This window comes from Accipiter gentilis, chromosome 33 (assembly GCF_929443795.1).
Source record: "Accipiter gentilis chromosome 33, bAccGen1.1, whole genome shotgun sequence".
NCBI lineage: Eukaryota > Metazoa > Chordata > Aves > Accipitriformes > Accipitridae > Astur > Astur gentilis.
This window is the reverse complement of record NC_064912.1, coordinates 12,509,508-12,521,227: the sequence shown is the minus strand read 5'-3', so window position 1 is coordinate 12,521,227 and position 11,720 is coordinate 12,509,508. Positions and strand designations below refer to the sequence as shown.

Below are 11,720 nucleotides of genomic sequence, written 5' to 3'. Positions count from 1 at the left end.
ATGTTTTGATGTCAGAGTTGTACTTAATTAAGCACAAGTGGATTTATTAAAAAAAATGTTCTTCTTGTCTATATTATCTTAGGATATAAATAGAAAGAAAAGTTTAATTAGTTAAGGAAGAAATTTGAGCTAGGTCTCAAATCAAACATTTGATCCATGAAACAGTAACCTAAGTAGTGGTTATTGTCACCTTTTGAATCCTTTATAAGCCACAGTGGCAAGCCAGAGCCAACATTACTATTTTGCCTGGTATCTCCTCAGCTATTTTCCCTTTACCTAGCTGAGAAAACTATAAAGGTGAGCAGCTAATTTGAGATTAATTAAATGAAATTACTGTACAGAGCTGCACCAGTAGTAAGTACACTAACCATCGTTCTAAGATTTTTATTTTAATTGCTGGAATTACATATGGATGGACCTTATATAGATAAGTATCAGTTTTCTTTTTATTCTTCAGAGCTGTTGGGGGAGAAACCAGAAGCAAACCTTCTTCACTTTCTTTCTTCCACTGCATATACTGTTATTTGTATTGCCAGATGCCATGCATTCCAGTAAGACTGTTAGATTAACAGTTACATAGAGTTTAAAAATGTGCTGTACTTAAATAGGATGCAGTTAAATGATAAAAAATTGATCCTCAACTCACAACACCATTTATGTAATCCATCTCATTAAAAAGTATTATTTCAGCACTGCTATTTTTAAGAAAGTAATGTACTAAACCTTCTGTTTGTTTAGGAATAGCAGTGATGTTGGTTCAATCAGATTCATCTACCCTTAGAAGTCTTGTTAGCCATATAGTATTCTTTGAAACACAGAAAAACCAATTTGTTGTAAGATGCATTTGCATTTCACAAATCTGTTTGCAATATACTATTTTGCACAGGTTTAAAATGAGCCTTACAGACATTCTAAGCCCTTCTGATATTGCTGCTGCTCTGCGGGACTGCCAAGGTGAGAAAACAATTAAAACTCTAAAAATCTATTATTTTGTGTAACACGTGGCGTATTTAATTCAGTCCCAAAGGAATACTGAACATGCGCATATTGTAAACAGATTCCTGTAATCTCTTTACTTAGCTGTCATAGTATATTTGTTCATGACTGGTTTATATTGTCAGTTTGTAACTTATCCCCATGTGATTTTGTTTGATGCTTAAGGGGTATGGTGCAGTATAGCAAAATTCATTCTTTGACAGGCTTTATGTACTGTTCATGTTTAGAACAATTAAAATGTTACAAAGCAGCATCCTCAGACCATTTAGGAACAGTGAACGCAGTGGTCTGGGGTTAATTTATTTATTAATTTATTTTCAGCTCCAGATTCCTTTAGTCCCAAAAAATTCTTTCAGATCAGTGGGATGTCTAAAAAGAGTAGCAGCCAGCTCAAGGAGATCTTCCGGATTCTTGACAATGATCAAAGTGGCTTTATTGAGGAAGATGAGCTCAAGTAAGGATTTTGTTAACTATTTAGAAGATATCAAAAAATCAGCACTTTTTTCTTTCCAGAACTGTTCTGTAAATGTGAGTTATGCTGAAACGTTATGCTGAACGTTGATACAACATTCAGCAGATTGTGAAAGGTCTATTTAAGTAGATAATCCCTACAGAGAAAAACAAATTAGTAAATACCTGCCTTTAATACTCAGTATAGTAAATAATAACTCCCTGGGGCTGGATTTTGGTAGTGGGCTGAATCAATTGCATCGGGGCTGGACTTACAAAGCAGAAATGTATATGACTAAGATTTAGCTTGTCAAACAAAGCAGTGTTTGGAGGACTTGGCTATTGTGGTAAATAATTTGTTTACAGATAGCTATTGGTTTGATTACACAGCCAGCATAAAAGCATAATATTCTGTGAAAATCATAATCACAGCTGTTTTCTTCCTAGGTATTTCCTTCAGAGATTTGAGTGTGGAGCCAGAGTGCTAACCACCTCAGAAACAAAGACCTTCTTGGCAGCTGCAGATCATGATGGGGATGGTAAAATTGGGGCCGAAGGTATTAACTTATTTATACATAGAATAAGGCTCCTCAGAATGTGTTGTAATGATGTGTGATTCTCTTTTATGTTGATGGTACATTAATGTACCTGCAGTGATTTTAGTGAAACCCTTGCAAGTAGCAACCTCTTTAAGGGCAGAAAGAGTCCCTGATCTTACAGGTTCATCTCTGCAACTCTTTTTGCACAAGCAAGTCAAAACCCCCCACCTAGGCTGCCCTAAGGAACTTACTCATCGCCACTCACTCACAAATTTCAAGTTGTTTTGAAAGAAACAGCCCCTTATTTCTCCTCCCACTTACTCTGATAAGGCAGCACTAGCATCACTTGTAATACACAAATGTAAAATCAAGGACAAAAGAACCAGCTCTACACAGGAGAATCAACAGCACATACACCGGCTCATTTACAGCACTTATGTCCCAACAGAAAGTCCACTAGTCAGTGAAATCATTCACAATATACAAGAGCTAGCAGCACATAGTTCAATATTTGTTTTGCATAATGAGGAGAAGAGAACGATCAAGTGTCACTACCCCAACAAGAGATCCCACAACAGGCTCTGTGCATGGGGATGGATGCTGTTTATCCTCAGTGGCTGGTTAAGGATCAGATAGGAAGAAGCAGCTGGTTTAAGAAGCAGCATATTGCACTCACCCCATGGAAATGCCGGTGTGATTTAATAGCTGCTCAGTGCAGAAAACTCCTGCTCTCATAATTCGCTATTTCTGTGTCCCATTTAGAACAGGAAGAACACACTCACACAAAAGGCTTGCAGCCAATGGCAGCTCACCCCATGAGAGAAGCAAGCTGCCTAGACGAGCATGAAAGGGACTTAGGGAATAGCATGCAGGGAATGTGCTGGTGTGCAGATTCCCTAGCTCACTGTGCTAAGAAGACAGAACTCATCTGTTTCTTTCTTTAGAAGGAATTAAATCCAGTTCCTTAGGAAATGTGCCAGAATAAACACACGTGATTTAAGAAGCAATCTATATACCAATACAGTCATTCAAGGACGGGACTGATCAGATACTCCAACTCACAGAAGCCAAACATTTAAAAGTTCCAAATAACAATATCTTATTGTACAACACAATACTTCAGTATCATACCACATGGAACTTCACAATGTTTTTGGTTTTAGACTGTGCTCTACATCAACATTTCTCAACTGCTGAAACATTACAAACAGCTAATAAGACCCATGGACTCACTTTTCATTCTTCTACTTCAGCTCTTAAATACTTCTTACTCAAATTCCGTATTAGCCATTCCATTATTTTTGCCTAAGATCAGTATTATGCAGAGAAGGCTAAAACTACTCTGAACATTTTATGATTCCTTATAAATGGCAGCAAAACACTGCCTTTCCATCTGCTGTTTAGAAGAGGAAGTTTAGGCAATGTCTCTCTTCCATACATGTTTCTTCTCCTCTGGTCATCTATCAGGTAATTGTTTTCTGCTCATTCTTAGTCTAAACTTCTTGATAAACCACTAATCTTTTACTCCTAATCCTTTCATTTTAGTACTTCTACTGTAAATATTCTCTTATCTTTTGCAGAATTCCAGGAAATGGTGCAGTCTTAGAGGTTCAAAAGGACCAAACAAGATAGAATTGGGATGAATCTACATGAGACACTCCAAAGCCTTTAAAGTCAGGAGTTCCTTATTTATCTTGACAGTGTCTGTTATTTGTTCATTGCCTTAGCAACATAATGAAACAGTGATTAATGATTTTTTTTTTCATTGTGTGGACCATTTACCATGTTCTAAACTCTACTTTAGCAGACACTTCCCTTAAAAATATCCAATAAAAATTAATCACATACTGTAGCTTGTGTCTGTTTTTCTGACTGCTAAACTGAAATGTGAATTCTTAAACTGTTATTCCGTCCAAGATCTTGATTCTTTTCAGACCTTCACATATGGAACGTCTTTTGAAATCAGTGGGAGTTCTGTTTACCATAGGCCTTCTGGATTAATCTTGAAGTTCTCAAAAGACTCAGCTCTTCATCAAAGTCTAGGAGCTCAGATATAATTGTGAGGTAGGTGAGGATAAAATCTCACACTGACTTCCAAGTGAAAAGCAGTCATATGTTTTTGCTTAAGAAGTGGTTTCTCCATGAGACTGTTGCAGTTTCAAACCGCTCTTTTTACATCAGCCAATTAAAAGAACAAGAAAGTAAAAACCACATGCTTTCCTGCAGAAAGAACTAAAAGGAAAGCCTATGTGGACTTGAGGTTTCAGATAACTGTGAGGCTTTAAAAAGCAGACGGGAAGCAACAGATATCTTCTTGGTGGTATTTTCTAGCTTCCTCAATAGGGAGGACTAGAAGTGTGGAGGAAGGATTTGTAGAAATGCATGTTGAGAAAGCTCCAATGTACTCTACCTGGTATTTCCAGGCTACATCTGCCATATTAAAAATGTCCTTCACAAAAGCATCCATCTCTGGGGATGCTGAAGAAATTTCTTTTATGAACAAACAATTCAGTCATTAGAAAAGAGAGATGTTCAGATGCTCTGGTGGAGTATTTATATATTCACTTGCTTTTGCAACATTAACAAATGCTATATACTGCAGTTCATACACATGCAGCTTGTAGGGGTCACTAGAACAAAACAGAAGCCTTTTCAGCAAAGTGAATGGTTTAGTCACTGCAGTTTCAATGCATTTCTTCCTTTGCTGCAAATGACAACGTTCAAAATTAACTGCATTTTTTTCTTTCCAAAAGTTTCTATAAATACTGTTCATTGTGCAGAAAAACACCGAAAGCAGAGCTGAATTGTTTATGAGATAACCACCTATTGCTGGGGAAGAGACTAAAGAATCTGAATGCGCTTGCGAGAAGATATCTTTCAAAGCAACTAAGTCACAAAGACAGAGTGCATATGGCTAATGCGTCACTATGCTAGGCCCTTTTCTTTCTCCCAACCTGTATTTTGCAAAACCTAACAAAACAGTAACTGAAAAATTCCTGTTGGCCTCAAACATGTTCATCATCAAAGCAAAAGCAGTTAAACAAATTAAAATACTCCTTTACTCAGTGTGAAGAAAAGTTCATGGAGTGCCACCCTCCAAGACACCCTAGTCAGCTGCACCAATACAAATTCTATAATGATTCATCCCCGAGTATTCACCTCTATGCCTTCTCTGCAGCCATCTACTCTTTTGGGAACAAAGTACTGGAGAGCCAGCCAAGAAACACCTACTGCCTTATATTAATCCACAATTCTTAACAGTTGACGATTGGAAACAGAATTTTTGTCCCATTTCAAACTGTTGTCAAGCAGCTTATTTTGGCATACAAGTTGTTTGTAAGTTGGTATACTCAGTACATGTGAGAATTTAATATTGTCATCACGTTTTTCCTTTATTGTGCAAAAATAATACAAACTGATAAAAAAAAGAACATAGAATTTTAATAGTATTTCTCAACATTATGAAATATGCTCACCTGGCATAAATCACTAGAGTATCAGTGACTTAAACAGGTCTACTCAGATTTACACAAGCTGAGGATCTGACCCATGGAGATTCTCATAGCATAAGATGGATGTCACAGGGCATTCACAAGAAATAAAGTGTGTTCTTGGCAACAAAACCAGTCTGATGACACAAGGGTCTTGGAGGAGTTCACATGTCCTCGTTTCAGCTGGAATAGAGTTGATTTTCTTCTTAGTAGCTGGTACAGTGTGTTTTGGATTTTGTGTGAGAATAATGTCGATAACATACTGATGTTTTAGTTGTTGCTAAGTAGCGCTTACCCTAAGTTAAGGATTTTTCAGTTTCCCATGCTCAGCCAGCAAGTAGGTGTGCAAGAAGCTGGGAGGGAGCATAGCCAGGACAGCTGACCCAAGCTAGCCAAAGGGATATTCCATACCATAGAATGTCATGCTCAATCTAGAAACTGGGCCGAGTTGGCTGAGATGGGCAGATCGCTGCTCAGGCATCAGTCAGTGGGTGGTGAGCAATTGCATTGCACATTACTTGTCTTTTCTTGGGGTTGGGGTTTTTTCCCTTTTAAAAATTTTATTATATTCCTTTTCATTACTATTATTATTATTATATTTTATTATTGTTGTTGTTAGTATTATTACATGTTATTTTACTTTAGTTATTAAATCATTCTTATCTCAACCCAGGAGTTTTAATTTTTTTGCTCCCTCCCAATTCTCTCCCCGATCCCACTGGGCCGGCGGGGGGTGAGAATGAGCGAGCAAGCGGCTGCATGGTGCCTAGTTGCTGGCTCGGCTTAAACCACGACAACATGTAACAAACAAATCGCTCTTCATTTCACTGACAATTCAGTGTCCTGACCTTGACTAATCATATTACATCAGGCAGGCAAATGCATGTAAAATAAAGAATTTTCCAGTTGCTGTTGCACTCTGAACCTTAGCTCCTCTCAATGTGTCAGCCTTTGCACCACAGACCTAGACAAAGAAACCCAGAGGCAAAGTACAAATTCTGTTATTCTCCACTGAGATGCAACACATTGCTGGAACAGGTCACTGGACAGAGGTGGACAGAAGATTCATGTGGTGCGCTGGTCCACAATTTTTTGAGTGAAATTAGAACCTCATTAATTTCCCAGAAAGAAGAATGTATCACAGCTGCCTGCATCTGAAGTTCCTGTAGAACATCTGAACTACAAAATGTACTTGGACCCAATCAAGAGGCAAGTAACAAAAAGAGTAGGGAAGCACTTCTTGGCCTGATACATATCCTTTTAACTATTTTGTATGTAAAGGCTTTAGAAAAATCTTGTTCATCATTACTAATTCAAAACATGTCTCAGTTGTTTGTAGCTTATTATTGTATACAAGTTGTACACTACAGCACCAAACACAAAAAATACAACCAGCTTACTCTACTTGAGATATTCTGAGATGTCTCTAACATACAAAGTATTGCAGTTAAAGGAAATCTTTCCATGCATTTCCATCTGGAAAAAAATACCTTAAAAAAACTTAATAGTACAGCAGCTACTCCAGCAGATTACTGTTATCTGTGGAAGAACATTTTAAGTAAAGGAAAACTTGTTGATTTGTAGGATTTCTGAAGTGGAAGAAAATTGTAAAGTTAAAACAACTTCCCTGGAATCCTTGAAATGCTAAATCATATTTTTGAATGCTCTTGTAAAACATGTGATAGGGACAACTTAAACTGGATTTAATCACTGACAAAGATACCTGTCTGCTCCATGGCCTAAAACAGAATGCCATCAGTAAGCATTCTTCTAGAGACATGGTATGTAGAATACCAATTGTTTCAAGTAGGCACTTGTAATTGAGAAAGCTCCTGGACAGGGCTTTATTGACTGACAAGGAAGGAAAAATTAGAGATATTTACCGTATTTAAGCAGGATTTAATATGTGGATGGGTGCCCACTGAAGGGAATGAGCAGCCACTTTCTGTAATCATATATTTAATGAATGGGATGAAAATAAGGACTGCATTAATCAACTGCATTCACTACAAAGATTTGTCATGAGAGGCAGCATTCAGAAATCAGCTACTACTCACAAACATGCTTACGCATTGCAATAAAAGTTGCAACTAGTTACCAGAATTACCACTTGTACATTATATACTAACATTATTCAGTAGACACAACAACTATAAAAATACATTTTAGAAAATACCAGAACACTTGTGATTCCATGAAAATACAGGTCTCCAGAGTTCCATTTTGTGTTCACATTATTTACCCCATAATACCTTGTGCCATGTTACCCTGTCTGTGAATAGTTAAAATCAAAATATAAAAGAATAAATAGTGGCTTTATTCAACCTCTAAGCATAAAAAACACCATGCCTTAAATATGTCAAACTATGACATAGTTCTTTACGTAATTCTCTCTCCCATTTCTTGCTGTGATCAGCAGAGAAATAATTAACATATTACTATAATCCATCTTCAAAGCTGAAATCCTTTTAACTGTCTAGCCCCTTCCTCATCCTCTCTTCCCAGCTTTTCTTTCACATGTACTACAAATCCAGGCCAGTAACAACACTCTAGGCATTCCTGTTAAACACATCAAACAAATAAAAACATTTAAATATCTCAAGTTTTGTGTGAAAGTAGTTTTTTATTGCTATTCAGTAACTCTGTATCCTTAATCATAACCAAAGCTAGTGTAAAGTTACTACCTTCCTTTATGAAGTCTCTGATCCTACAAAGCAAATACATCCATTATTAAACCATCTCTACTCACCACGACACTCAGATAGTTGCTCACATTCCTTGACATCACACTAAGAAGAAATCTGGGGAAGATGAATGATACTCTTAGCAGGACCCCGGCTTCTAGCTGCAGTGCTGCATTTTCACATAGAGCTACAAAGGCCTGTTACAGTATTAACAAAGCGTGCAGACCAGGGATACACGGGCATTGTGCTTTTTGCTGGATCACAGCGCTATTTTGTAATTTATTTGCTAAACTAATCCCAAACTGCTGAGTCTACACATTTGTTAACACATTTAGACCACATACTGTCAATGGAACAGCTATTTGAGCTGTCAGCTGTATTTATTTACAGCTGTCAGCTCTAACACCCAGAGTGATTTATAGTATACCTTTTTGTTAAGTCTGCTACTATGCAGCTGATGGAAATGCTCAAAACAGGACCTAGAAATAGGCTCAACAAACCAAAATGTACGACCACACAATACTATTTCTTACTCCTACATAATTTTTTTTAATACATTGGAAAGCACTCATAAAGTTGTTAATTATTTGTCTCTTGCTGCAGGGGTTGTCCTGTCAAATTCCCAACATACTTGTGCAGCAGTTTAATTTTACATAATCATGGGCTAGGAATCACATTTCAAACTCGGGGTGATCTGATTCCACTTTGCAAATGTCAAGGTGTGGTGTTACTGCACATACAATTAAGAAGATGGGATGAAATTGGAACCACAATCGAAGTTTCTTCCTGCCTTGTTGATTTGTACATTAGAAATGTAATAATTTAATTGTATCTATTATCACTTTTTGTAGATTCTCACAGATACTTCCACCAAAAGCGATGTCAAGTTACTGATGAGGATACACTGAGCAGAATTATATTTTGGCAATCACTACACGTACATTAATTCCCTTCCTAGAGAAAGTTTGGCATGGAAACACCTTCCTTAGCAATTACCAATTACAGTAAGCATCCACTGTCCAACTGTACATGCCTCCACAATATATCCCTTGCAACAGTGTTTGTATTACAGCAGGAAATAGTCACCCTAGTAATAGACCAAGATCTCCATTGCATTAAGACCTGAACAAACACACATCTAAAGATTTGACTCAACACAAGCCAAAATCCACAGTCACTGCAGTTTTATAATTTCTTTGGTAAGAAATTAATTAACTTGACCAGCAGTACCACCAGGTTTTAAGAATTTCCATATTCTGCTTTAAGTGAGTAATATAAAGAAATTAACCTCCCCTCTGGCCTGCAGTCCTGATCACCACTCTACCCTGCTCTGTAGTACAGCACAAGCAAGAAGGGGCACTTTGCTCTTTTCATTTGATGTATTCAATCCTGACTGAATGTTCCCAGAAATTGTCTTGTCTGTGCTGCAGCCTTCAGACGGACAGACCATAACTCTAAAGGGCTGATCTGCGCACACTGCTGAATTTTAACTCACAGCTGCAGGGTAGGAAGTGACAATTATTTTATTTTGAATGTCTCATCCTGACACATTTGGCCTGATCCTTACTAAGACCCTGCTCAGGGAAACCCCATGGAGCTCAGCACAGCAGGACCTTTCCCCATCCTGCTTTCTTGTGCTGGCAAGAGGCAGGAATCGCTTTCTGCCATGGGCTTTCTGAAAACACCTGCATTAAGTTATAGATCAGATTCTCTCTGCAGCTTTGGAAACATTTCCTACAGCTGTTTAAGACCTGGCTGGTGCTAACTGGAAATGCTCTGTCTGCTGCTATGGCTCAGCCTGTTGTGTTGCTCCTACCTGTCCAGTCCACACACGGGGAGTTGCTCAGCTCTTGAGAGATTTGGGTTAAATGCCATGCATGCAGGCAGGAAAGGTGACACCCAAGGTGGTAATGAGCTCTGCACCCACGGAAAGAGAGTCTGCACACAGACTACATTCACATATTCAAACTCCATGGCAAACCAGTCTGAGAGGGCCTCAGCACGGCTGCCCACCTGGCTCACCAGACCTCACAGCCAGCCAGAACCTCCATTTTGTGCCTCACAAGAGGCAGCCTCCTCCATTTTGTGCCTCCCCTCCCTCACAAAAAGCAAATCCTTCCATTTTGTGCTTCCCCTCCCTCATAGACAGCAGTCTCCACCATTTTGTGCCTCCTCTCCCTCACATGAAACAGCTCCCTCTGTTTTGTGCCTCACAGGAGGGAGCTCCCTCCATTTTGTGCCTCCCCTCCCTTGTAGATGGCAGCCTCCACCATTTTGTGCCTCCCCTTCCTCACAAGAGGCAGCCTGCCCCGTTTTGTGCCTCACAGAATACCTACTTAATAATCAAACTATTGAGTTAATTTCTTTGAATCGATCGGAGGCAGCCCCCTCCACTTTGTGCCTCCCTTCCCTCACAAAAAGCAAATAATTCCATTTTGTGCCTCCCCTCCCTCATAGACAGCAGTCTCCACCATTTTGTGCCTCCTCTCCCTCACATGAAACAGCCCCCTCTGTTTAGTGCCTCAAAGGAATCAGCCCCCTCCATTTTGTGCCTCCCCTCCCTCACAGGAGGCAGCTGCCTCCCTCAGGCCAGGTACCAGGAGGGTTTGCAGCCATAGCATGGCAGTAGGGATGCGAGACAGAGCTGCATGCTGACTCTACCAGCCCAGGGGAAATAGTAGTCACCTCTATCTTGCTTACATGGCTCACTTTTTGAGTACAGACATTAAATATTAAATTACTGCAGTCTTACAGCATCTTTATTGCACACTGTGCTCCTACAGCACTGAACTGGGTTCTCAAGTAAGCCATCAGCTGCTGAGGCTGGTGAGGACTGTCCAGAATGACGCTAGCAGTGAAAGTAAATATAAACGGAGAATGATGATAGGAACCAAAATAAGAACATAAGTGAAAAAGGAAAAACTGAAGAAATACTCTTTTCCTCCAGATTTAATCTGCCACAACTTTAAAAAAGCTTTCTGGTCCACTTTTCTAAATGACCTGGTGGAATGAGATGTTCAGCTGTATCTTTTATACCTTACCTAGGTGTTTATTTAAGCAATTATGTAACTTCAGCATATTCAGATTCCTGAACTTCATACTCCTATAGAGAAGCAAAGTGATGCATCTCTTACCATGTAGCTGGTTTTACTTATAATTTAGTTCACACTGAATTTTGATTAAAACGGGAAAAGTAACAGAAAAGCTTCTTGAGTACTTTATTAGTTAAATGCCACTATCTTAAATATGCCAGACCAAAAAAAAAAAAAAAAAAAAAAAAAAAACCGAAAAATAATCAGAATAAACGTAGTGTATCTATTTATGGAGAAAGAATTACCTGCACTAAGTGATGCTGGATGATATTTCCTTCAACATATTCAAACTTGTAGATCTCATCTTTCAAATCTCGGATTTTACCTCTAAAAATAAAGCGCTTCTACTTTTTTTCAGCTGTCAGGCAGCTTTGAACGACTCAGAAGGGAACTGAACCGCGCTGCGTTTGCTCTTCAGAGAAGGGGTGTTATGGCCAAGTGGTGATTTGGCACTGCGGCACCCGCCGG

The 11,720-nt window shown here is 38.8% G+C and overlaps 1 protein-coding gene across 2 annotated transcripts; it reads left to right on the top strand.

Moving 5' to 3' along the window:
• Window positions 1-214: 214 nt before the first annotated feature.
• Window positions 215-3,837, top strand: LOC126033939 (parvalbumin, thymic CPV3). Of its 2 annotated transcripts, none has more exons than XM_049791041.1 (5): window positions 215-297; window positions 887-954; window positions 1,318-1,450; window positions 1,894-2,003; window positions 3,566-3,837. In XM_049791041.1, exons 2-5 carry the CDS (start codon window positions 894-896, stop codon window positions 3,589-3,591), a joined length of 330 nt encoding a protein of 109 aa, XP_049646998.1. In that variant the 5' UTR covers window positions 215-297; window positions 887-893; the 3' UTR covers window positions 3,592-3,837. The 2 variants fall into 2 exon arrangements, with proteins under 2 accessions (XP_049646998.1, XP_049646999.1); XM_049791042.1 differs by having other exon boundaries at window positions 244-354.
• Window positions 3,838-11,720: the final 7,883 nt, after the last annotated feature.